The sequence below is a fragment of the Microcaecilia unicolor genome, chromosome 4 (assembly GCF_901765095.1).
Source record: "Microcaecilia unicolor chromosome 4, aMicUni1.1, whole genome shotgun sequence".
In the NCBI taxonomy this organism is placed as follows: Eukaryota; Metazoa; Chordata; class Amphibia; order Gymnophiona; family Siphonopidae; genus Microcaecilia; species Microcaecilia unicolor.
The window spans coordinates 202,115,891-202,143,592 of NC_044034.1; the positions used below are offsets into that span (position 1 = coordinate 202,115,891).

Sequence of the window (27,702 nt, forward strand, 5' to 3'; positions counted from 1 at the left end):
CTTGTGCTGGAAGCTGTAGGATTGAGCTCCCGGTGGGCAATTTGGAGGTTTGGAAACCAAATTGAGGGTGTATCCTTGCCGGACTATTTGGAGAACCCACTGGTCGGAGGTTATGAGAGGCCACCTTTGGTGAAAAACTTTCAACCTCCCCCCGACCGGCAGATCGCCCGGCACGGACACGTTGATGTCGGCTATGCTCTGCTGGAGCCAGTCAAAAGCTCGCCCCTTGCTTTTGCTGGGGAGCCGAGGGACCTTGCTGAGGCGCACGCTGCTGACGAGAGCGAGCGCGCTGGGGCTTAGCCTGGGCCGCAGGCTGTCGAGAAGGAGGATTGAACCTATGCTTACCAGAAGAGTAGGGAACAGTCTTCCTTCCCCCATAAAAACGTCTACCTGAGGAGGTAGATGCTGAAGGCTGCCGGCGGGAGAACTTGTCGAAAGCGGTATCCCGCTGGTGGAGCTGCTCTACCAGCTGTTCGACTTTTTCTCCAAAAATATTGTCCGCTCGGCAAGGGGAGTCCGCAATCCGCTGCTGGATCCTATTCTCCAGGTCGGAGGCACGCAGCCATGAGAGTCTGCGCATCACCACACCTTGAGCAGCGGCCCTGGACGCAACATCAAAGGTATCATATACCCCTCTGGCCAGGAATTTTCTGCACGCCTTCAGCTGCCTGACCACCTCCTGAAATGGCTTGGCTTGCTCAGGAGGGAGCTTGTCCACCAAGCCCGCCAACTGCCGCACATTGTTCTGCATATGTATGCTTGTGTAGAGCTGGTAAGACTGGATTTTGGCCACGAGCATAGAAGAATGGTAGGCCTTCCTCCCAAAGGAGTCTAAGGTTCTAGAGTCCTTGCCCGGGGGCGCCGAAGCATGCTCCCTAGAACTCTTAGCCTTCTTTAGGGCCAGATCCACCACACCAGAGTCGTGAGGCAACTGAGTGCGCATCAGCTCTGGGTCCCCATGGATCCGGTACTGGGACTCCATCTTCTTGGGAATGTGGGGATTAGTTAGAGGCTTGATCCAGTTTGCTAGCAATGTCTTTTTCAGGACATGATGCATGGGTACTGTGGACGCTTCCTTAGGCGGAGAAGGATAGTCCAGGAGCTCAAACATTTCAGCCCTGGGCTCGTCCTCCACAACCACCGGGAAGGGGATGGCCATAGACATCTCCTGGACAAAGGCCGCGAAAGACAGACTCTCAGGAGGAGAAAGCTGCCTTTCAGGGGAGGGAGTGGGATCGGAAGGAAGGCCATCAGACTCCTCGTCAGAGAAATATCTGATGTCTTCTTCCTCTTCCCACGAGGCCTCACCATCGGTATCAGACACAAGTTCGTGAACCTGCGTCTGAAGCCGTGCCCGACTCAACTCCGTGGAAACACGGCCAAGGTGGGAGCTTCGAGAGGTAGACTCCCTCGCCCGCACCGGCGAAGTTCCCTCCACCGATGTCGTCCTGGGAGGCGACCGCAGTCGGTACCACAAGCGGCACTGATGTCGGAGACCTCACCCCGGGCAAGGGGCCAGCCGGCGCCTCACTCGACAGTACCGGTGGCGCAAGCACCCCTGGTACCGGAGGGGAAGGGCGCAACAGCTCTCCCAGGATCTCTGGGAGAACGGCCCGGAGACTCTCGTGCAGAGCGGCTGTGGAGAAAGACATGGAAGCCGATGCAGGCGTCGAAGTCAGAGTCTGTTTCGGGCGTGGAGGCTGTTCCGGGCTGTCCAAGGTGGAGCGCATCGACACCTCCTGAACAGAGGGTGAGCGGTCCTCCCGGTGCCGATGCCTACTGGGTGCCGACTCCCTCGGCGACCCAGAGCTCTCGGTACCGATGCGGGAAGGAGACCTGTGTCGATGCTTCTTTGACTTTTTCAAACGAAGCATGTCACCGGAACTTCCCGGTACCGACGAGGAGGACGTAGAGTCCAACCGTCGCTTCCTCGGGGCCGAGGCCGAAGAAGGTTGGTCTCGGGGGTGCTGTACCGCAGGAGCCCTCAGGGTAGGGGGAGACCCACCCGAAGGCTCACCGCCACCAGCAGGGGAATGGACAGCCCTCACCTGCACTCCAGTCGAAGCACCACCGTCCGACGACATCAGCACTAGTGGAGGTCCTGATACCACCGACGCCGACGCAGCCTTTCGATGTCTCGGTACCGACGATGCAGAGGGTCGATGCCTCGATGCAGTTGATGCCGAGGTCGAAGGTCTTGAAGCTGTCGACGTCGATGCACTCGATACCCCAGGTGCTGTTGCCGACGAAGAGCCCGAGAACAACACGTTCCACTGGGCCAATCTCGCTACCCGAGTCCTTTTCTGTAAAAGGGCGCAAAGACTGCAGGCCTGCGGGCGGTGCCCAGCCCCCAGACACTGAAGACATGACGCGTGCCTATCAGTGAGCGAGATTACCCGGGCGCACTTGGGTGCACGTCTTGAAGCCGCAGGAAGACTTCGATGACATGGGTGGAAAAATCACGCCGGCGAAATCAAAACTCGTAATGGCGGTAAAGGCACCAAAAATAGGGAGAGAAAAACTCAAACTGAGGCCTCAAAAGGGCCTACCCCGAAAACGAAAGGAAACTTAGCGGGGCAAAAACTGGAAACACGGGAAAAAGGGGAAAAGACCGAAAATGTGTTCCTCCAAGTTTTTTTTTTTTTCTTTTAAGCAAAAGCTCAAAGACTCACGAGGGTCAATTTGAGGGGCGCGAAACGGCGCAAACACGACCGTCCCGAGCGCGGACAAAAGAAGACTAACGAACACGAGCCGGTACGGGCGGGAAGACGGCCGCGCATGTGCGGTGCGCATCGGCGCGAGGACTAGCAAAGGCCTTTGCTAGTAAAGTGTTCCGATTGGAGGGGCTGCCGTGGACGTCACCCATCAGTGAGAACAAGCAGCCTGCTTGTCCTCGGAGAAAGGCAGTTAGCTTAGTGGAGTTAAAAAAAAAACCCCCCACTATTTCTGGGGTAAGCAGTATAAAATGTTTTGTACTTTTTTGGGATCTCGCCAGGTATTTGTGACCTGGATTGGCCACTGTTGGAAACAAGATGCTGGGCTTGATGGACCTTTGGCCTTTCCCAGTATGGCAATACTTATGTACGCCCACTGTTTAAAACGTTTTAATTGTTGTGCCGGATATACATACTCTTGTTTGTCTGAACATATGCATCTAATGCGCAGGAATTGTCTCACCGGTATACCTTTTATTTAAAGGAGTCGGATGACTGGAAAAGCGAAGCAAAGAATTTCTGTCCGTTTCTTTTCTATGTACCGTTGTAGTAAAACTACCTCTTTCATATTTGATCACGGTGTCTAGAAATTCTACCATCTGGCCACCTCTATGAGCTGTAAATTTTATATTTTCATCACATGTATTCAAATACTCAATGAATTCTGTAAGAGTTGTATCACTGCCTCCTGAAATCAGTAAAACGTCATCTATGTACCTTTTCCACTCCAATGTGGAGATCGCAAATCTGCTATTATATACATATTTATTCTCATATCGTGCCATGTAAAGGCAGGCAACCGTGGGGGCTACAGTCGCCCCCATGGCTACCCCCTTTACTTGCAGAAAGTATTCACTTTCAAATTTGAAATAATTTTGTGATTACCAAATTAGCTAATTGTTGCAGAAATTCTACTTGTGCTGCTGATATATTTTGATCTATTAATTTCTCCTCTATTATTTGTAATGCTGCCTGTTGCGGTATGTCGGTATACAAGGCCGTCACGTCTAACGTGATCAGTTGAACCTGTTCCTGTTCATATTGCAAAGGCTCTAAAATACTGAGTAAATGTGTGGTATCCTGTATATATGATGTTATCTTTGGTACTTCCTTACTTAAATGGAAATCTAAATATTGTGATAACAGTTCCAAGATCGAACCTTTGCCGTTGACTATAGGGCGTCCCGGTGGATTGGTGGTGTTATGAATTTTTGGTACAAAATATATTATGGGAATTGAAGGATCCATCCTCAAAAGATATCTATGCTGTTTACGTGATTTGCTCTATTTAATATCTCTTTTACTTGTGTTAAGATATTCTTTGTGGGATCTTCTTACAAGCACTTGCAAAACAAGATATCATGTAACTGATTCTCAGCTTCTCGTATATAATCTACTTTGTTTTGGACCACAACTGCCCCGCCCTTATCTGCCCGAGATACCACCACTGTATCGTCCTGTTGTAGACCTCTCATTGCTCGCTGTAATTGTTTAGAGAGATTATTATGGGCAAAATTAATCTTGCCCTCCATATTTTTCACGTTTCTCAACACCAGTTGTTGGAATGTGTCCAGTATATTAACTATGGGTCTGGCAGGGAGCCAAGTAGATGGAACATATTTATCTGTAAAAGATTGGGGGGAATACTCCTCGTTACCTACTGCCCCCTCATTTTCAGATAAGAAAATATTTAATCGCAATTGTCTGAAAAATCTATGTAAGTGCTGTCACATTGCAAACGGATCATATATCTGTGTTGGCACGAAAGAGAACCCTTTCTCTAATAATTCAATTTGTTAGTCCGTTAATTGTTTAGATGATATATTGAACACATTCAATATTTTTTGCATGCTTGTCTTTTTGGCCTCACTACCTGTTGTTGTGTCTTGTGCGGCATTTCTTGCATACTTGGTGTTTCTGCTAAAAAAGGTTGCATAGATTAATTATTATGTTTACCTCCTGTTTTATTTCTTTCTTGCTCTCCCTCCGATGAATCACTTGATGAATTTATAAATGTTACCTTTTTAGCTCTTTTCCTCCTGGATTTATGAGTTTGACCATCCAGGGGTAAATATACCCATGGAAATAATCATGCTCATCTCTTAAATTTTGAACAGAGTTTTAGAATATGTGAACAATATATAAATATTATTTTACAGTATATGGTCAATAAAGTAGTTTGAAACTATATATATTGACAACAGTGATTACTTAGGTGAGAATAGAAATAAGTGTAATCAGATTGAAATTAGGGAACTCAGTAAGATTTACAATGCATATTCATTAAGGACATCCTGAAAACCTAACCTTTTTGCAGCCTTTGAGGACTGAACTTGGACAAACCTGCTCTAGACAGATATAGGGCTTTAAGAACTTTGTTTACATCCTCTCCAGCTTAGTACCTGTTGGCATGACATCAAACCCATCTGTGAGGGCTATATATATCTTGCCTTTCCCTAAGAGAATAGAAATACATGAATCCTGAATAAAAATATTTTGGATCATCAGATTCTTTATTCTGCAGCTGTATAATATTACATATTAAAAAGAAATAATGTACTAACAAATATAAACACACAAAAGCAGCTGACTCCTAAAATTTGCTTCTGTGGCATTAAAGTTCAATGTTGTTTATTGGGAAACCAAACAGAATAGCCCATCTGACTAAACGTGCTTGAGACCCAAATGTGTTGGATGCTTCTAACAGCATCTGTGATTACATTTCATGGAAAACTATTATATGCCAGAAGCAAAATAAATACAAAGTAACTGAAAAGGTTTCTCATAAAAAGCAAGTCTGGCTGCTTCAGAGTTATACCTAGACACTAAGGTGGGGGGGGGGGGGGGGGGGGGGGGGAGTTATCAATGTGGACTACTGTTAAGTCATGTTATTTTACCACAGAGTGTCATTGTATAAAATGGAACCCTATGCTAAAATAACCCATCTGTGGCAAAATAACCTGAATTAACAGTATAACAGGTTAATAACTTCCCCCCTAAGTCTTAAAATAAAGATAAAACTAGATTATTCTTGTTAACAGCTGCTGCCCCAGCAATGGTAGATTACATAAAGACAAAGGAGTTATAATCACTGTGATCCCACACGTAGAATGTGTTAAGTTCATGTTAGTTTCTTATAAATATATTGTGCTTTAGGCTCTTTAATTTGTAGTTTGTCACCCGAGACTGGATGTGATGTCCAACATTAACTAACCGGTAAGGACCGAATAATGACTACAACTTTGGTCCATTCATGGCGACATCTACTATCTCCAAAGTAACACCAGGTTGTGGAAGAGACCCACACACATGCTACTATAGGTCAGAGCAGAAGAAATACTACACTGAGAATAGTTCCTACATTAAAAGAATTAGAAAAAAATTTAGATTTTCAGCAGTAACCATAGCTATGTCAGCCTGAAGATAAATCAGCCCTAAAAAAAATGTGGCTGAATTACCTGCATGTAGTGTGTGCAATCTGAACAAAAGTCCTGTATATTCAGAAGACAGAGCTTTCACTCTTGCATATGCCACTAAAATAGAGCCCTTTAGGAACTAGTTATTGTCCTTGACATCTGACCAAAGCAGCACTACTGAGGCTGCAACATAAAGGAACATTAGTACAGTCCATTTAAAAAAACATACAAGAAATATTCTGTTCACTATTGTAAGAAACACAAAATATGTTCATACAATACTGCAGTAAATGTCTTTTCTCATGCTTGTTCTAATTGGATTTTGCTCTTATTTTATTTGTAAAGTTGTTCCAAATCTTGGAGGTAAGATAGAAGGGTTGGGTGTTATTTCCTGAATTCTGGGACAAGTAGGGAAATAAAGGAAGTCACTTAAAAAAAAAAAATATATATATATATATATATATACAAACTTAGTTAGATGAAAAAATGAAGTAATTTCAAACACAACGAAAGACTAATCTTGATCTCTTGGCTCAGTCTGCAGATAGAATTTCAAAGATTTCTTTGCCTCACATTGTTCTTGCTTTGTCTATCTTCTGCTTCTGAAAAAAAGTCACCATTGCTCAAATGTTTCTCTTGCTCTTTGCTATTTACTTGCTTTTGTCTTCTTATTTCCTTGTAGCGTAATGTAATATCTCTAGAAGTGACAAAACAAAAACAGGAAAAAAAAGTGTCATGCACAGAATGTTTGATTTATTTCTAAGTATGTGTTCTCTCTCAGGTTCCTGTTTAGCAGGATGGGAGAGACACGAAACAGTACACACAGCCTCTAGTTGTGAAAAAGCCAGAAATAGGCTCTTATGATGGTTTCTATAGTTACTTAATAGAAACAAATGGCCACAATGATTAAGTGGAAAACTTCAGTACTGAATGGACCAACCAAATTCACTTTTTATCTTAAGCTGGAGGAAAAAAAAAAGACCTCAGATGTCACAAAAAACATTCATCCAAACCCAGAAGATGTCGGGTAAGGGAATCCCAGTCTAGCGACAGTTTAATCACTGGTCTATGAAATCTCAAATTTACTTTTTTTTTTCCTGAGAATATTTCAAATCACATCAAGATATTTTTTTAATAACGTTTTTATTGCTAAGAGGAACGCACAAATACATTGCTTGCATGCAGCAATCAATAACATAAAGAGAAAAGACGCAGAGAACATATGCAGTGAGTGCACGGTATGATAAACATCTTATACAACTAAGAACAACTACAGCAAAGCTGGGAATCGTGTTTACCCCAACACAAAAGAATGACTAACAATTATGCTCTTGTACACTCCAGACAACAATTGGTCCTTGAGTTGTGACATTCCCTCTTTCGTTTTTTTATATCCCCCATCCCATCCTCCCTCCTCCAGAGGCTGAGTCCTAACCCCTTTTAGTTCCTACTGGCTGATTCAATGAGTATTACTCTGTGCACTGCCCAATTGTGATAACCTCTCAAAGCTCTTACTCCACAGCAATTTGCAAGGAGGAGGATGTCCCCAATCAAAATCAGAATCCCCTCCCCCCTTGCCATCTGTCTCATAACTGTACCATTTAACAAGGGGGGGGGGACTGATCTACCCAGTGTTGTAATATGACTTTTTTAGCCAGTACTAACGCCAAAAGGGCGAACCTACACTGATAGACAGCCCTTGAGATGCTAGATCTGAATCCAATCCCATGAGCATGACCCTGTAATTCCATTCCGAAGGCTTATACACAACCTCTTCCAGATGGGAAAGTACCCCATTCCAGAAAGTTTGTAACACTGGGCATTCCAAAAAGTGATGTACCATGGTGCCCTTACTTTTCAGACATTTGTTGCACTCCTCTGAGTCCCATAGGCCCATTGCCTTGCCTTTGCTTCGTGTGAGATATGCATTATGTAGGATTTTGATTTCATGAAGACCCTCATTTGGAGTTATTTTATAAGCCAAATCAAAACACCGTGAGAGCTCCAGAACCGAGACCCCGGTCCCCAGGATTAAACTCCACTTTTCTGCCTATAATGTGAAAAATTGGGCGGGTTTCCACTGTTTACCCAGACGGTACCATCCCGATTGCGCTGGCATTTGCATGAACACCACATCAAGTGTAGTAAAAACGGGATATTTTCTGTTCCCCCTTCTCAAGGACAAGAGGTAGTGTCAAAGCTGTAAATATGAAAAGAAAAAATTGGGAGGGAGATTCCACCGCTTCTGACATCCTGCAAAAGAAGGAAATTGTTTGCCCTCCTCCTCAGCTACCTGTCCCACATATCTGCAACCTTTGTGAGCCCACTCCTAAAAAAAAGGTCACACCTCTCCCCGCCTTGAATCCTGGGTTATCACAAAGCCCCAAGAATGGAGATGCACCGGATGGGCCTCCCAGCCTACATCTTCACCAGTCCCACGCTAGCCGCAGCAGCTTCAGGAGAGGGGAAAACTTGACTTGATGTCCCCCTAGCATGTAGGGCATTAAAAACAGAAAGAGGGGAAGCAGCACTTTCCCAGACACAGTAAGGTGTGAACACGTAATGTCCCGTGTGTAATTCATGTACCTACCTAAGAAAAGCTGTGACATTGTACAGCCTAAGATCAGGCACGTTAACTCCCCCTTCAGCTCTATTCCGAATGAGCTTGTTATACCCAATCCTAGCTCTGCGATCACCCCATATGAAGGATGAGATCAGTCTCCTATACATTCTCTCATCTTTGCTATGAATCCACACTGATTTGAAGAGGGTATAATATTTTTGTGAACACCACCATTTTTACAAGTGCCACTCTGCCTAAGAACGAAATGGGAAGGTCCCTCACTTGCAGCAACCAGCTCTAATTTGTCACAAACATTCTTCTTCTACATGACTGTGATGTCTAAGTGCAGATAAACCCCCAAATATTTCATTGGTCCTGCCGACCAAACCAATGGAAAGTCAGGCCAACTCTTACATTCGCAATTGGTGGACAACGCCATTGCCTCTGATTTGTCGAAATTAATTCTCAGTCCCGAAAATAACCCAAATTGCTGGATAAGGTTTATCAAAATGGGTATCCCCCTAGACGCCTGTCCCAGAAATATTAACATGTCATCTGTAAAAAGGTTGATTTTGTACTCACCATGTCCTACTTTTATCCCCTGGACCTCCATCGATTGCCGAATCTTATTAGCTAGGGGCTCTAGAGCAAGAACGAACAGCATGGGTGACAAGGGGCATCCCTGCCTCGTGCCCCTCTGCAATGTAAACGAGGGGGACAAAGTGCTATTGATCAATATTTGTGCCATGGGATTCCTATATAGGGGCTCTAATCTCATTCAAAAACTCTCCATAAATGCCAAACTATGGCAAAACCCAAAAAAGGTGGTCCCAAAGGATTTTAATGAACGCTTTCTCCACATCCAAACTGACAATTATATCATCTCCGGGCACACACCCCCTAGCCTGTATAGTGCTCATGGCTCTTAATATGTTTGTGAAGGCATACCTCCTCGGTACGAAACTGGATTGGTCCTCATGTACTAGAGAGGGGAGCACCTTACCCAGACGAGCAGCCATAATGCAAGCGAACAATTTTATTTTTCTTTACTTATTTGTTGCATTTGTATCCCACATTTTCCACCTCTTTGCAGGCTCAATGTGGCTTACAATACATCATGAATAGTAGAGATACATGAGAATTGAACATTTAGTATTACAGAAGGCTCTTGGGTAACATGATAGTGAAAAGCATGATATTAATATAATAAGGAAATAGTAAAGACAATTCTGGGTATACGTGGAGGAGTTCATATTTGTTGGTCTTTGTGGTATGCCTTATTAAAGAGATGTCCTGATTCAGTAAAGAAATAGGGCGATATAATCCTAACAGTTCCCCATCACATCAACCAATTCTTTAAACATATTGCCTGGCTATACAGGAAGGCATTAAGTTTAAAATTTTGTTTGGGTGAATGTTTCTTGCAACAACTGAAGTCAGTTTCCTTCAGTTTAAGAAGTGAATTTAGTTTGTCCACTCAGTAATTGAAGGTATCTATAATCAGCCACATTTTATGGTGAATGGCCCTGAAAGCTTGTCTCTTAGCCATAGGTCACCACAATATCTTGTTTGTTTTTATTCTACCACTCTCTTGTAGATTAAAAAAAAAGGAAGAACATGCTTGAACACTCAACAGGCTACCATGCACATGTCAGCATTTTCTTTCTGGTCTATATACATGCAAGCAAGCACACATCAAAATAAGTCAACTGCCACCGCCACCCTAGGGGACAACCAAAGCAGACCATGAAAGTCAGATTCTAGGAAACTATGAAAGCATAGTAAGAACTTGAATAACATACAAAACTGTATAAATTGCCAGCTTTCAGATTAGAGCAGAGGTTCTGAACCTAGTCCTTGGTACACCTTTAGCCAGTCAAGTTTTCTGGACATCCAGAATGAATATACATGAGATCAATTTGCATCCATGAGCGCCATTGTATCCAAATCTCATACATATTTCATTGTGAGTATCCTGAAAACCTGTATGGCAGGCTTTTTCAAGGCTTTGTGACTTTCCAATAACCCTGGCAGCAGGTCATTTTGATTGAAACACTAGAAGTGGGCACCAGGTGTACAAGTTGTGTCAGCGTTGATTCTGCTAAAGCAGATAAGTAGTCGTTTGCCTTAATATACATGTTTGAGTTATTACATATGGAACATGCTATATCAGAAATTGTTAGTAAAAAAAAATCTTTGGTTAGTGAAATAATTTGTTGGATAATGGTGGCGAGTGATTGGTTACACCTTGTAACTGCCCGCAACCTCGGTGTCATCTTCGACTCCTCCCTCTCCTTCTCTGCGCATATCCAGCAGATAGCCAAGACCTGTCGCTTCTTCCTCTATAACATTAGCAAAATTCGCCCCTTCCTCTCCGAGCACACCACCCGAACTCTCATCCACTCTCTCATTACCTCTCGCCTTGACTACTGCAACCTACTCCCACTTAGCCATCTATCCCCCCTTCAGTCCATTCAGAACTCTGCCGCACGTCTTATCTTCCGCCTTAACCGATATACTCATATCACCCCTCTCCTCAAGTCACTTCACTGGCTTCCGATCAGATACCGAATACAGTTCAAGCTTCTTCTACTCACCTACAAATGCACTCGATCTGCAGCCCCTCCTTACCTCTCTACCCTCATCTCCCCTTACGTCCCTACCCGTAACCTCCGCTCTCAAGACAAATCCCTCCTTTCAGTACCCTTCTCCACCACCGCCAACTCTAGGCTTCACCCCTTCTGCCTCGCCTCTCCCCATGCTTGGAACAAACTCCCTGAGCCCATACGCCGGGCCCCCTCCCTACCCATCTTCAAATCATTGCTCAAAGCCCACCTCTTCAATGTCGCCTTCGGCACCTAATCACTACATCTCTTCTCAGGAAATCTCATATACCCCAACTTGACATTTCGTCCTTTAGATTGTAAGCTCTTCTGAGCAGGGACCGTCCTTATTCGTTAATTTGTACAGCGCTGCGTAACCCGAGTAGCGCTCTAGAAATGTTAAGTAGTAGTAGTAGATTTGGAATAGCTGTGCGCTATAAGAGATCCAATGGCCTCTTTCCCAGTTAGGTGCATGTGTTCCCATATTTTGGAGAATTTTGTTTATTGCCACGTTAGTACTACTCCTTTTTCTGAATAATGGTGGTACGTTCTGAGGACAGGGTTGAGAAACCATTGGATTAAAGTATACTCTGAGGTGTATTTTCAAAGCATTTAGTTTTACAAAGCTGCACAGAAACCTATGGAACTTTGTAAGTCTAAGGGCTTTGAAAATGAGCCCCTATGGGTTCCTTACACACCAGGTCTCAGATACATGGGTCAAAATGAGGAACACTTTATAAACCTGTTAATTTTTAAGCTATGAACCCCATATTCCCCAATAACCTATAGTAGTAAATACTGGACCAGACAACACATCGAACTAATAAATCAACCTACATGGGATTTCATCTATATCTTCAAAATGGATAGTAACTTGAAAAGGGATGGTTGTATACAGTTCATAAAACTATAAACTTAATGGATAATGCAATAATAAAACAGAGCACCATCACCACTAAAAATATTAAATATTTAAAAGGCATTTAAACATTAAAATTATAAATGGAGAACACATCAGAATTTCCTTTATGGTTATTAAATATGTAGCACTGGTCAATATTCTTATGTGGTATAAGCACAAAGACCACAGAGGAGATGCACAGAACTTCAAGTCAGGTAAACTGTGTTAGAAGAGGAAAGCCATAGGCAGATGAATAAGCGCAGGTAAGGACCTGAATTAAAACAGGAAGGAGACAATTCAGAGTGTCCTGTAGCACACAATTCAATATAAAAACATAGAAAACCGATAAAAGACCAAATGGCCTGTTTACCTACCCATGCCAGTGCTCCACAATCCCTTCCCATGCTTTCTTGAATTCAGACTCCACCTCTGAGACCATAAAGAAACACTTCCTTAGTTTACTCGTGAGTTGATTTACTTTCAAGGGATCATCCCATGATCCCTTGAAAGACCTTCATCCTGTGCATTTATAGCACAGGAAATATTTAAATGTTGTATCTTCCCTTTCTTCCAAAGTATACATACTGAGATTATTATAAAGCAGATGTGAACAGGAGGGGTAAGTGGGGTGTCACATGGTGCAGTGAACTGATCAAGAACTTTGTCTCTCTGCTCCCAGTTCACTCATATATCATCTTCTTCAGCAGCTATCACTGGGTCTCTAATCACCACACAGAATTTATCTGGCTTGCTTAAGGCTTATAGAAGTGAGAGAATGATATGCTGTAGCCTGTATCATCAGCAGACTCCAAGGTGGCTATGAGCAACTTAGAGACCAGTGAGGAAAAATGAACTTTTGCTCTCTCTCAAATCAAAAACAGTTGTGGAAGCCAAACTGACCCCCACTAAACAGCAGATTGGTAACCCTGCTCAACAAATATTACACTTCAATGGAAGAGTAGCGGAGCTATAAACCTGTGAGAGATACAGAAGATGACGTGAGGGACGCACAGGGCAAGCTACAATGTTTGCAAAAGTTCATTATCAGCTATGAATACAAACTAGATGATCTTGACAATAGATCTTGAAGGATTAACCTTCAGTCTGTCAGATTACCTGAGACTTTGAAGGACGAGCTAAAAGGATGCCTGGAGAAATGGCTCACAATGGAACTGTTGCACGGTAACCATTTGGGCCCTATCAGTATCAAGCGAGCACACAGGCTCAGGAGAGGGCAGGCTGAAGGTACCAGACTCAGTCGCGATTGTGTGAATTTTGCACAAATCATATTCTCCGACAATATTACCAGAAAAAAGGAACTTAAATATGGCAACCAAGATTACTTAAATGGCAGTAGTGGAAAGAGGAGGGCCTACAATACTGTATGCATACTTCTGGCAGAAAAACAACTGCTTTACCTTACAGTATCCAGCCCATCTCTGTGTGGTCAATGAGGGCAAAGTGAGTATCTTTCATTCTCCAGAGTCTGAGAACGAGGCCGTGCAAGCTTAGTTTGCGACCAAGAGGGATAGTGTAAGACCATGACATAACATTAAGAATGCTGCAACTAGAAGGAAGTGACATCATGGACCGGGCTGGCAGCTTAAACGTGGAGCTCTGTCGGGGCATTGTTTATAGAGCGAGCAAATCCCACAGACTTGAGCGGCATCCCAAAGAGTGCATCGAAGGGGAAAGGTCCCTGAGGTATGCCGCCAAAGAAGGGACTGGAGTGATTCCGTTTTTCGACAGATCAAAGTAAGAAAACGCCGGTGGCTTCGGCGGGGCCAGAGCGGAGTGAAGCAAAGATGGCAGCGAGTCCGGCTGTGGCCAGGGAGGAGCACAAGGCTGAAGGAGGAACCCGAGGCTGGCGAGATTGCAAAATCGGAAGTAGTGGCTTGGTTTCAAGACTTGAAGGCTGATCTGGTGGGGGTCTAAAAGGATATACAAACTGCGTTGAGAGAAATTAGGGCTGAAATTCGCGATTTGGGAATGCGTGTCGGTGAGGTGGAGGCGGGGATGGAGACTTTTAAGCAGGACTGCATAAAGTGGTGAATGCTGACACGCTGGAATTACAACTCAGGGAGCAGGTGGAAGACCTGGAGAATAGGTTGCGCCGAAACAATTTGCGATTCAAAGGAATCCCTGACTTGGATATATTTAGCAACTGTGAAGCAGTGATTCGAGAGTTGTGTGTGTTCATTTTGAATTCTGAGGACGGTGGTCAACTACCAGACCTCCACATCCAGAGAGCACAGAGTGGCTGGCCCGCAGCGAGCATCTTACCTGAGGGACATTGTAGTGTGTTTTGCTGATTTCCCCATGAAGAAGATCTTGTCTAAAGCGAGGCAGCAAAAAGAGATTCTTTGGAAAAACTAAGATTGGAGTATTTCAAGATCTGGCATGGACTACATTGCAAAAGCATCTAACCTTTCGAGAAGCCACGATATTTATGAGGTGAAAGGGGATCCGGTACAGGTGGCTCTTCCCATTTGGGATGTGGCTAATGGTGGACGGTAAATCGCGTAAAGACCCCGGATGAAGCATGGTTAACATTGCGCTCTTTGGGGTGTAGAGATGTTCCCATTCAGAAGGAGTTACTGGAGACCGCCAAGGAACCCAGAGCGGATTCAGCGTGGCAGAGTGTGGTGGATCGGGGGAAGCTTCCTGAAGGAACACAGATTTATGCGGATTATTTCATTGATAACATTATGCAGTTAAGCAATTACTTAGGGGGTGCTATGTATAAGGGGTCTGCAGGGGAGAGGGGAGGGAGGGTCGGGTACCCTGGGGATTATGGGGAGCAGATTGAGAGCATTGTTTGCGTTCAAGTGGGCCAAGCACCACATTCGATATTTGGGGATTCAGATTCCTAGGGACTTGGGAAGGGTGTATAGTCAATTATGGGAAGATAATAGACCAAATTCGGGGGGAGTTGTCCCGATGGAAGGGATTGTGGCTTTCGTGGTGGGGCGTATGGCAGTGGTGAAGATGAACGTGCTGCCTAGATTGCTATTTCTGTTTCAGGCGCTGCCAGTGGCAGTTCCGGACACTTAAACAATTGCAGGGTTTTTTGTCACAGTTTATATGGAAGGGTAGGCATCCCCGTTTGGCAGGACGTGTATTGTGTGTGTGGGGGGGGGGGGGGGGCTCCGGAGAGGGGGGGGGGGGTAGAGCGGTGTCCAATATTGAGTGGTATTACTTTGCTGCCCAACTGCGGATGATTATAGACTGGAGAAGGGGAAAACAAAGCCAGCTAGTCAGGTGGAGCAGTCGTATAGCCTTCATAGGCCAAAGAGTTCCTACTTGTGGACTACTGAAGGAGTGGGAGTGATTTTGGCTGGGATACAAAATCCGTCTGTGAGGCATCTGGTGGAACTGTGGGGAGAAGTACGGAGGAAATGGGGCCAGACTGATAGGGTATCTACATTTGCGTCTTTGCGAAGGGAGCCAAAATTTGGGGCTGGGAGAGAAAATGCCATATTTGTATGGTGGGAACAAATGGGTATATTGAATTTCCAAGCTGTGCTGCAGGGGGGGTAGGATGAAGAGTTTTGATACGCTGTGCTCCATGTATGGCCTGCCCGGGGGAGATATTTTTTCCTATTTACAGATTCAACACTTTGTGGGGACACTGGGTTGGAGGGGGGAGAACCCTGAAGAGATGGAAAGTTTGGAAAACCTGTGGCTTTTATTGAGGAGGGTGCCCAGACCTATATCAGTGATATATAAATTTTTTCGGGGATGGGATCCCAGACCATTTAGCTTTCAGGGGGCAGTTTTTCCGATCAGGAGTGGGAAGCTATTTGTGGAGAGGTTCAGAAAGCTTCAGTGTGTGTTTTGGTGCAGGAAAATGCGCATAAAGTTCTCACTAGATGGTATTACACACCGGAGAGGCTGCAACGGATGTACCCACGTACTTGGTCTATGCTGGGATCATTCTTACATATATGGTGGACATGCCACAGGGTGGTGCCCTTTTGGCAGGCTGTTATGAAGGCATTAGTAAAGTTGATTGGATCATCTTTGGTGTGCAGTCCTTTGGTGTGCCTCTTGGGCTTACATAATGAGAGGGACTCTTGGGAGGAGCGTAAACGGCTGCGCTGGGGGTTGGCAGCAGCTAAATGCCTCTTAGCAGAGCAATGGAAGAGGGCAGACTCCCCGACATTGGGTGACTGGAAGTGCAAATTGGGTCAGTTAATACAAATGGCGCGCCTAACGGAATACCGCAGGAATACTGCGACACAAAGGTGGATGGGCTCGATTACAACAGCGATTGACATGCATTTAAGATGGTGGAGTATTATAGGGGGTGGGTGGGTTTGGGGGGTGGGGGGGAGGGAAGGGAAGGGGGAGAGAGAGCGTGTCCCAAAGAATTAGGGGGCATTCTCAAGTTGAGCAGGGGTTGGATGTGGTTGGTGGGGCGGGAGAAGTGAAGGTGTATATTATGGGCGCACGGTCTGTTTGGGGGAGCGGATACTGTTTATGGGACTATTTTGATAACATGTGTTGCGGAGAAGTATATATAGTTAATAAGCTAGTTCAAGATGTTATAGTCCAGCAAATGAGGGCCCCTGCATGGGCAAATGTGAGCAAGATGTGCTCTTTGCGAAAATGACTGTTACAGAATTATTACAATAAAAATTTAAAGTGGAAAAGAAAAAGAATGCTGCAACTAAGCAGAATATCTTCATTTGTGTCTTCTAGTTCCCGTGCCTTTATTGGAAGGCTTACATCAGAGGTCAGCTATTTTGACACTGGGGAAGAGGATCTGAGAGTAGGCTCCAAAACAGTGAGCTGTCCTCATAGCTGAGTCACTTACAGTTTAGTTTTCGTGGTGGGGTTGGCGATTTGAGGTAGATGGAATACAATGTGACTAAGGTTATGCCACTGGACATTGATGAGTACAAAAATCTTGTGTACATAAGTTGGACAGTGGACGTTTATGGCCAACACTTTTTGTTTAATGCAGTGATATTGTGGGTGTGTGGTGTAATATGATTATCATTAGCAATATTGTTTGTTTGATGTTTAATTTTGCTTGTATACTACAATGCCAGACCCCTGGGGGGGAGGGGTAAAGGGCGAAAATAACTTGCTTTGTTTTGCCCTATTATAGTTTTGTCTATTCTATTTAGGTTAAGGAAGGGGGTGAGAAGGGAAAAAAATTGCTAATTTGTAGATCAATAGGTGGTGGGAGATTGTAAAACAACAAAAAAAGGCTGGAGAGGTAGCACTGCTAGTGACCTGATCTAGGTGTTAAGGTGTGAGGAAGAATATTTGAAAAGGTTACCGAGGGAAATCTGATTATCAAGTTAGCTTCAAGGAGTTTGTTTGAAGCAGTTCCCTTAGAATCAAAACTATAAAGAGAGGAAAGGTCCCACTTAACTTTCTTTATGAGAAGTTCTGAGAGAAGAGAACATTTCTCTGGTAAGAGAACATTTTGCTCTGTGCTTTAAGAACTTTGGTGTTTAAAGGAGGAATTGTACGTTATTGATAGGAAGAACAAAAAAAAAAAAAAAAGAAAAAGCAAACTTTATCAACTAGTCTCCATGCCCTTTTCCCCATAGTTTTAAAACTTGCCACAGCATTAACAGAGATGGTCTCTAGAAAGCACAGTAGGGCCTACTTCAGTCCTCATTCGCACCCTCCTCCCACCCACCTACCCCTAGCACAACTTTTCATTTATAGTCATTATTTTAATTAAGATAACAAGAGGAGTATATTCATTAGAGTTTTAATTACCTACAAGAACCAAATACGCAACCGACACACAAAAAGGACACACACTAGACATTATAACACACAAATTTGATCACAACGCAAACTTTATATTAACTAATACTAATTGGTCACCCGTACCATGGTCAGACCATTACATAGCAAACATTACCCTCCAATGGAGAAGGAAAGACCTACCTAACCAACAATTATGAAAAACTTACACCACAAGAGGAAAAATAGACCCAACTGAATTTTGGCAACAGATCTACACTGACGGATGGACAACAAAGACAGACACAATCCAATTCCTCTCTAATTGGGATAATAGATGCAAACTGATACTAGACAACATTGCCCCAATTCAAAGCAGAACCTCGCACAGGAAAAACTCAATACCATGGTTCAATGAAGAACTGAAAAAACTCAAAACACAAGTTAGGAAACTGGAACGTACGTGGAACAAAAAAAAAAAAAAAAAGACCCCTCTCTAAACGCGTGGAAACTACTCTGAAGGAAATACAAATATGCCATAAGACAAACCAAAAGACAATACTACAAAACTGAAGTCGGGCCAAATTACAAAGACACACACAAACTCTTCCAACTCTTGAACAAACTACTAGATACAACCCCAGACACCAACAACAACAAAGACACTCCAGGAGCCGACGACTTGGTGAGATACTTCAACGAGAAAATCATAAAACTACGACTCAAAATACCAGCCAGCCCAATCGAATATACTACACTCCTAGAATGCCTAGACCCAGAACCCGGAATCCACCCAGCAGACAGGATCTGGACTGAATTCACCATACTACCAGAAGACCTTATCTCACAGACACTTAAAAGATTCGCCAAATCTCGCTGTAAATTAGATACGTGCCCAAACAACCTCATGAAGTCGGCCCCCCAACAATTTATAATGGACCGAACTAACCATATGAATTTCATGCTACAAAATGGACTCTTCCCAAAGGAGAAAGGTAATATTCTACTCACCCCCATACCCAAGGATGCAAAGAAAAATACTAACGAACTAACTAACTATAGACCAGTAGCATCCATTCCCCTATTCACCAAAATAACAGAAGGCATGGTGACCAAACAACTCACAGAGTATCTAAACAAGTTCTCGGTACTGCATGATTCCCAGTCAGGATTTCGATCTAATCACAGCACGGAAACTGTACTAGTTATGCCCATGTCCAAACTCAAACAATTGATAGCAAACGGCAACAACATACTACTGCTACAATTCGACATGTCAAGCGCATTCGACATGGTCGACCATGGAATTTTATTACACATCCTAGAATACTTCGGAATCGGAAGTAACGTTCTTAGATGGTTCAGGGGTTTCCTAGCCACCCGCTCATATCAAGTGACATCAAACTTGACAACATCAGCTACATGGACACCTGAATGCGGAGTTCCACAGAGATCCCCCCTCTCACCGACCATATTCAACCCAAAGATGACACCCTTGGCTAAGTTATTATCGAATCAGAATCTAAACCCATACATATATGCTGATGATGTAACAATCTTTATCCCATTCAAACACGATCTAAGAGAAATTTCCGACGAAATCAACCAAAGCCTACATATCATGAACTCTTGGGCAGATGCATTTCGACTGAAACTAAATGCCGAAAAAACCCAATGCCTAGTACTCACCTGGCAATACAACAAGAAGGAATTCACCACCATCAACACACCTAATCTAAGTCTACCAGTCTCAGACACCCTAAAAATGCTTGGAGTCACCATTGACCGACACCTAACACTTGAGAACCATGCAAAAAACATAACTAAAAAGATGTTCCACTCAATGTGGAAACTAAAATGAGTTAGACCATTTTTCCCAAGGAATGTCTTCCGATACCTGGTACAATCACTGGTACTTAGTCATCTGGACTATTGTAATTCACTCTATGCCGGTTGTAAAGAACAAATACTCAAAAAAACTCCAGACAGCCCAGAACACGGCAACCAGACTTATATTCGGCAAACCAAAATACGAAAGCGCAACACCCCTCTGCGAAAAACTACACTGGTTCCCACTCAAAGAACGCATCACGTTCAAACTCTGTACCTTGGTCCATAAAATCATCCATGGTGACGCCCCAGCCTACATGTCGGATCTAATAGAACTACCACCTAGAAATGCAAAAAAATCCTCCCGCACATTCCTCAATCTTCATCCTCCCAAATGCAAAGGCTTGAAATACAAATCAATGCATGCATCAACCTTTTCCTATACAATCACACAGCTCTGGAACTCGCTGCCACGTAATCTGAAATCGGTCTACGAAGTGACCACTTTCCGCAAACTCCTGAAAACGTATCTCTTCAACAAAACATATCATAAAGAACAACATGCGTAACTCTACTTTCTTCAAGACATCCAGGAATGTTCTTTAATGTCTTTTGCTTTCACACCTTCTTGTACCTAATGCCTTTGGCTCTAACACTATCATGTATATCACCATCATATAACCAAAACTTCTGCTAAAACAAATGTATACTCTTTTCTATTCCCAATATTATGTATTTCACCATCATGTACCCAAAACTTGCTGTAAAACCAAATGTACATTCTTTTCTATTTCCAATATCCATGATTAATTGTAAGCCACATTGAGCCTGCAAAAAGGTGGGTTAATGTGGGATACAAATGTAATAATAATAATAATAATAATAATTACATCTTTATTAGTTTTAATTATATTTAATTGGTTTCTGGGAAGCAAACACTAAATAAAATACACACTATACCATATAATATTAAGGCTCTTTATATTCATCTAACATCCCTATTACATGAAGAAGTCTTAATTAAACAACTCCATAATACTAAGATGCAGAGAGCAGTCCAGCAGCGAGAGAGGTGCTATCCAGTCTTTTGCACAGAGTGTCACATTTATTTATTTAGATTTTGCTCATGCCTTTTTCAGTAGCAGCTCAAGGTGAGTTACATTCAGGTACACTGGGTATTTCTCTGTCCCGGGAGGGCTCACAATCTAAGTTTGTACCTGAGGCAATGGAGGGTTGACTTGCCCAAGATCACAAGGAGCAGCAGTGGGATTTGAACCAGCCACCTCTGGATTGCAAGATCAGTGCTCTAACCACTAGGCCACTCCTCCATATGTAAGATTATCTCCAAGTTGGTGAGAGGTTATGTATGTGTGTGCTTGATGCAAAGAGCTCCTAGCTCTCAGAAAACGAGTCCGTTCTCTTGAGGCTAGAGTAGCAGACTTGGAGGAGCTGAGGGAGACAGACAGGTACATAGAGAGGAGGCCTACAGGGACATGGTTAGGAATTAGGTATCTTTCAAAGGGATCACCAAAACAGGGAAGACAGGGCATCCCGATAGCAAGGTTGCAATAGAGAGCATAGTAGACCAGGAGTCTTTAAATAAAAAGCAGACAGCTTTTCAAGACTGCACATTATCACTGTCAACTGCTGAGCAAGATGTAAATAGGAACAACAAACAGTCTGAAATGTCTAAATGCGAATGCCAGAAGCCTATGAAATAAAATGGGAGAGTTAGAATATATTGTACTAAATGAAAAAAAAATAGATCTAATAGCCATTTCTGAGACCAGGTGGAAAGAGGATAACCAGTGGGTCACTGTCATACCGGGGTACAAATTATATTGTAGTGATAGGGTGGACTGAACTGGTGAAGGGGTGGCATTGTATGTTAAATAGATTGAAAATTCTGCAGGAAACAAAACACATCTTGGAATCCCTATGGATTGAAATTCCATGTGTAAAGGGGAAACCGATAGTGATAGAAATATCAGAAATTAGGGAGGCTAACACACTGGGCAACATATTCAAAAGCATGGATTAATGGCCAACATGTATTTAGTGAAGGGAAATCTTGCATCACCTATCTATTACATTTCTTGGAAGGGGTGAAAAAACATGTAGCCAACATGTATTTAATGAAGGGAAATCTTGCATCAACAAGGTAAAATTATGTATCATACCTGATAATTTTCTTTCCATTAATCATAGCTGATCAATCCATAGACTGGTGGGTTGTGTCCATCTACCAGCAGGTGGAGATAGAGAGCAATCCTTTTGCCTCCCTATATGTGGTCATGTGCTGCTGGAAACTCCTCAGTATGTCGATATCAAAGCTCCATCCGCAGGACTCAGCACTTAGAGAATTACACCCACAAAGGGACACTCTGCCCAGCTCACCACCGCCGAAACGGGGGAGGGGAATCAACCCAGCTCATCCCCACACAAGTGGGGGAGGGGAATCCATCCAGCTCATCCCCGCAGAGCGAGGGAGGGACACCACACCTGCCGATGCGGGGGGATCTGGCTTATCCTGCAACCGCAACCGCGGGAGGAGCTGACTGACCCTAACACCGCCGAAGCGGGAGGGGTACAAAGCTGCCCTACAGCCGCACGAAGCGGGAGGGAGCGCCGGCAGAATTTAGGTCTCAATCCAGCCTCGTAAAACGGAGGGGAGAGGAATGCAGCAGCTCACTGTAACACAAAATCGTCTCAACTCCTGAAGAATCCAATTGAAAAAACTTGAACACGAAGTCCTCCTGAACAGGAACTGAAGACTAAACTTGAACCTGAAATGCAACCAGAATATAAACAGTACAGATATCTGGGAGGGGCTATGGATTGATCAGCTATGATTAATAGAAAGAAAATTATCAGGTATGATACATAATTTTACCTTCCATATCATCATGCTGATCAATCCATAGACTGGTGGGATGTACCGAAGCAGTACTCACCCAGGGCGGGACACAGAAATCCCTGACCGCAACACAGAAGCTCCAAACCGGGCCTCCGCCCGAGCAGCCACAGTCAAGCGGTAATGTCTGGAGAAGGTATGAGCCGATGCCCAAGTTGCCGCCCTACAAATCTCTTCCAAGGAGACGGACTCGGCCTCTGCCATCGAGGCCGCCTGTGCTCTAGTGGAGTGAGCCTTCAGCTGGATAGGCGGCACCTTCCCTGCGGCCACATAAGCCGCTGCAATGGGTTCCTTGACCCATCGTGCCACTGTAGGCTTGGCAGACCCTTACGAGGACCTGCGAACAGCACAAACAGATGATCCGACTTCCGGAATCATTGGTCACCTCCAAGTATCTGATGATGACTCTTCTCACATCTAAATATTTGAGAGCAGAGTACTCCTCTGGGTAGTCCTCCCTACGAAAGGAGGGTAGACAGAGCTGCTGATTCACATGGAAGCGAGAACCAATCTTGGGCAGGAAGGAAGGCACTGTGCGATTAGACACTCCTGCCTCAGTGAACTGCAGAAAGGGCTCTCGACATGATAGCGCCTGGAGCTCGGAAACTCTTCTGGCTGAAATGATAGCCACCAAAAGACTGCTTTCAACGTCAATTCTTTCAGAGATGCCCTCGACAAGGGTTCACAAGGCGGCTTCTGCAAGGCTCTTAGCACCAGATTGAGATTCCACGCAGGTACCACTGCGTGCAGAGGAGGGCGCAGGTGAATAACTCTCTTGAGAAAGCGCACCACATCTGTCTGCAATGCCAGGGAAACACCCTTCAGGTGACCCTTGAAGCCAGCAAGAGCCGCTACCTGGACCTTAAGGGAACTGAGCGACAGGCCTTTTCCAGACCTTCTTGCAGGAACGTTAACACTGATGAAATTGGAGCAGTGAAGGGAGAAAGTGAGCCTGCTTCGCACCACGATGCAAAGGTATGCCAAACCCTGGCGTAATCAGTAGAAGTAGAGTGCTTCCTCGCTCTCAGCATAGTGGCGATGACCTTGTCTGAGAAGCTCTGCTTGCTCCGACGCTGCTGCTCAATAGCCAGGCCGTAAGACCAAAGGGGGAGGGATCCTCCATCACCACGGGACCCTGATGCAACAGGCCCCGCTCCGCTGGCATCTGCAGAGGTCCGTCCATTGAGAGCCTGATCAAGTCCGCATACCAGGGACGTCTGGGCCAATCCGGACTCACCAGGATTATCCGGCCCGGATGCTTTGCCACCCGGCCTAGCACCCTGCCCAACATGGGCCAAGGCGGGAACACAAAGAGGAGCTCCTGTGTCGGCCACTGTTGGAGAAGAGCATCTACTCCCAGAGATCAAGGGTCCCGTCCTCTGCTGAAAAAGCGTGGCACTTGGCAATTGGCTGAAGACGCCATCAAATCCAGGCTCGGCTTGCCCCAGCGCTTCGTGATGTCCAAGAACACCTGAGCAATATTCATGACTCCCGCAATGTGGGCCGCCGACAGCTGTTCCAGGTTTGCTTCCGCCCACAGGCATAGCTTCATGGCCTCCTTGGCTAGAAGGGCGCTCCTGGTACCTCCCCGGAGATTGACATAGGCCACAGCCGTGGCATTGTCCGACAGGACCCGTACTGGCTTCAGCGCCAGGCCCGGGAAAAACTCCAAAGGCGCCAACCGAATGGCTCTGAGCTCCGGGAGGTTGATAAACCACTCTGCCTCTGCAGGGGACCAGAGCCCCTGCGCTGTCCTTCCCAAGCAGTGGGCTCCCCAGCCCCACAAAGAGGCGTCCGCCGTGACGAAACCCCACTCCGGGGTCATAAGAGGCATTCCTGCGGACGGCTTGTCTGGCCTCAGCCACCAGCTCAGCGCCTTGCGCACCGCTGGATCCAAGGGAAGGCACACAGCGTAATCCTCCGAAGCTGGAGTCCATCGCTGCAGCAGAGAGATCTGTATAGGTCTCATATGGGCCCTGACCCAGGGCACTACTTCCATCATGGCCGTCATAGAGCCCAACAGCTGCCCATAGTCCCGAGCCCGAAGAGAAGAGGCTGCTAGGAACTTGTCCACCTGAGCCTGAAGCTTGACAATCTGATTGTCTGGCAGGAACACTCTGCCCACTTGGGGGTCGAATCGAACTCCCAGATACTCCAGGGACTGAGTCGGGCGCAGCTGGCTTTTCTCCCAGTTGATGATCCACCTCAGGGAGCTCAAAAGAGCAATCACCCGGTCTGAAGCTCTGCCGCACTCTGGGGGGCTCGGATCAACCAGTCGTCCAGATAAGGATGGACTTGTACTCCTTTCTTGCGTAGGAAGGCCGCGATGACCACCATAACTTGGAGAAGGTCCGCGGAGCAGTAGCCAACCCGAACGGGAGGGCTCTGAACTGGGAGTGTCCTCAGAACTGCAAAACGCGGAGAGCGTTGATGAGGAGGCCAGATGGGAATATGCAAGTAAGCTTCCTTGATGTCCAAGGATGCCAGGAACTCCCCTGCCTGCACTGCCGCTATAACAGAGTGGAGAGTCTCCATCCGGAAGTGCCGAACTTCCAAGGCCCGATTGACCCCTTTGAGGTCGAGGATAGGCCAGACAAAACCTCCTTTCTTAGGTACCACAAAGTAAATGGAGTAACGTCCCTTGCCAGGGTGACCTTCTGGCACCGGAACGACCGCACCCAGGCGGATCAGATTGTCCAAAGTCTGCTGCACTGCCACAGCTTGACCAGAGACTTGCAGGGAGAGTGCACAAACCCGATTCTTAAGGGTCGGCAGTGGCCTAGTGGTTAGGGTGGTGGACTTTGGTCCTGAGGAAGTGAGTTCAATTCCCAGCACAGGCAGCTCCTTGTGACTCTGGGCAAGTCACTTAACCCTCCATTGCTCCATGTAAGCCGCATTGAGCCTGCCATGAGTGGGAAAGTGCGGGGTACAAATGTAACAAACAAACAAAAAAAAAAACTCTAGCTTGTAGCCGTCTCTGATGACTTCCAGCACTCAAGCGTCTGAAGTTACCCTGGTCCACTCGCCCAGAAACGAGGATAGGCGTCCTCCAATCTGCTCTGGGCCATGGACCAGCGTCCCGTTATTGGGTACGAGACCCTGGGGGAGGACCGGAGGAGGCACCTCCGGGACGGCGGTCTCTGCGAAAGGAATGCTGCTTGGGGGAGAAAATCCTTTTGATGGAAGAGGGGGCAGAGGAGCTCGACTTGCCCAGGCAGTACCGACGGGCTTCCTGAAACCGTCCTTTAGAGGCCCGAGCCCTGACCTCCGGTAACCTCTTGCCCTTAGACGTGCCGAGATCGGTCACAATCTTGTCCAGCTCGACCCCAAAGAGCAGCTGGCCTTTAAAAGGCAACTTAGCCAGGCGAGACTTAGAGGCGTGGTCAGCAGACCAATGCTTCAGCCAAAGCCACCGCCGTGCAGAGACGGTCTGAGCCATACCTTTAGCCGAGGCTCTCAAGACATCATACAGCCAGCCTGCCAAGTAGGCCAAGCCCGATACCAGGGCTGGCCAATCAGCCCTCAAGGAAGGATCCGAGGGGGAAGCCCGCTGCGCAAGCGTCAGGCACGCCCTGGCCACATAGGAGCCACAAATTGAGGCCTGTAAACTTAAAGCAGCCGCCTCGGACAACTTTAAAGCCGCCTCCAAACTCCTGTCTTGGGCGGCCTTTAGGGCCGTGCCACCTTCCACCAGCAACGCCGTTTTCTTCGTCACAACAGTGATTAAAGAATCCATGGTAGGCCCAAGAAAGGCCTCCCGTTCACCTTCAGGCAGAGGATAGAGGCGGGACATAGCCCTAGCCACTTTAAGGCTCGCTTCTGGGAAATCCCATTGAGCCGAAATCAAGGTGTGCATGGCTTCAAGCACGTGGAAGGTTCTAGGCGGACGCTTAGTCCCCCGCATAATGGCAGAGCCAACAGAGGCTGAGGGAGAGACGTCCTCCGGACAGAAACTCTTCAAAATGCTCATGGCCTGCACTAACAGGTTGGGCAAATCCTCTGAGCAAAAGATCCGTGCTGCAGAGTGGTCATCCGCTCCAAACGAGCGGGAATCCGTCTCCTCCAAGGAATCCCCAAAGGACCATTGGGAGAACTCAGATACGCTGCCCTCATCTACATCAGAGGAGACCGAGTCCTCTAGGGCCTGGAAGTCCACCCGAGGGCGTTTGCTTCCGGAGGCCTCAGCCCCTTGATCAGAGGGGGGAGCCGGGGCAGCGTTTATCATAAGAAAAGCCTGATGCAGCAGCAAAATGAACTCAGGGGAGAAACCCCCTAGACTGTGCACTTCTGCCGCCTGGGCCACGGCCCTAGACGCACCCTCAATCGGCGCTCGCAAGAGCGGGGGAGAAACATGCTGCGCATCCAAAATGGCGTCCGGCGCGAAACTCCGAGAAGGAGCCACGCGGGAAGAACGGCGCTTAACTTTCGCTGCTTTCTTGCCGTCGCCCGAATCAAGGGCGACCATATCATTAACGTCTCCCAGCTCAAGGGCGGCCCAAGAAGAAGCTGTCCGAGCCGAGTGGCTGGCCAACATGGAGTGGGCGAGCAGCGGGGGATGGGCGCTTATGGCGGGAAAAACCGCCGCACCGGAGTAAAACCGGGACACTGACTGGACTCCAAACTGATGCCCAACAAAGGCGATTCAGGCTTCGAAACCCCCGCATCCCCGCTAGATGCACACACGCGGTCCGGGGAGCGAATCCTCGCGCCCTCGCCTTCTGACGCCATAAGCCACATGGAGACCGAACGGGGAACCCCCTGCCCGCTATAAAAAGGTAAAATTACCTGCTTCTCGCTCTGAGCTGTAACGAACTGGTGTCCCAGTGAGCAGCTGCAATAAACGCTGATATAAACGTTGAAATAAACGCCCTTAAAGGACGTTCAAAAATTTTTTTTTTTTTTTTTTTTTAAACAGAGCCAGCGGGAGGGGGGGGAGAAAAGGAGGGACCTGGCACCACCAGGTTTGCACTTGCTCAAGAAGAGCCCTCAACCCCAGGTACTCAACAAAACCTAAGAATTAGGCTTGGAGACCTAGCTAGAGCTGCTGCT

The 27,702-nt window shown here is 46.0% G+C and overlaps 1 protein-coding gene across 1 annotated transcript in view; it reads right to left on the reverse strand.

Annotated features, from left to right (window-relative positions):
- Positions 1-5,206: 5,206 nt before the first annotated feature.
- Positions 5,207-27,702, reverse strand: part of PTDSS2 (phosphatidylserine synthase 2) — a 322,237-nt gene continuing 299,741 nt past the window's right edge. Inside the window, exon 12 of the mRNA XM_030201130.1 lies at positions 5,207-6,827. Within this exon, the coding sequence (XP_030056990.1) occupies positions 6,683-6,827 (145 nt within the window). The 3' untranslated portion in view covers positions 5,207-6,682. The remainder of the gene's footprint in view (positions 6,828-27,702) is intronic.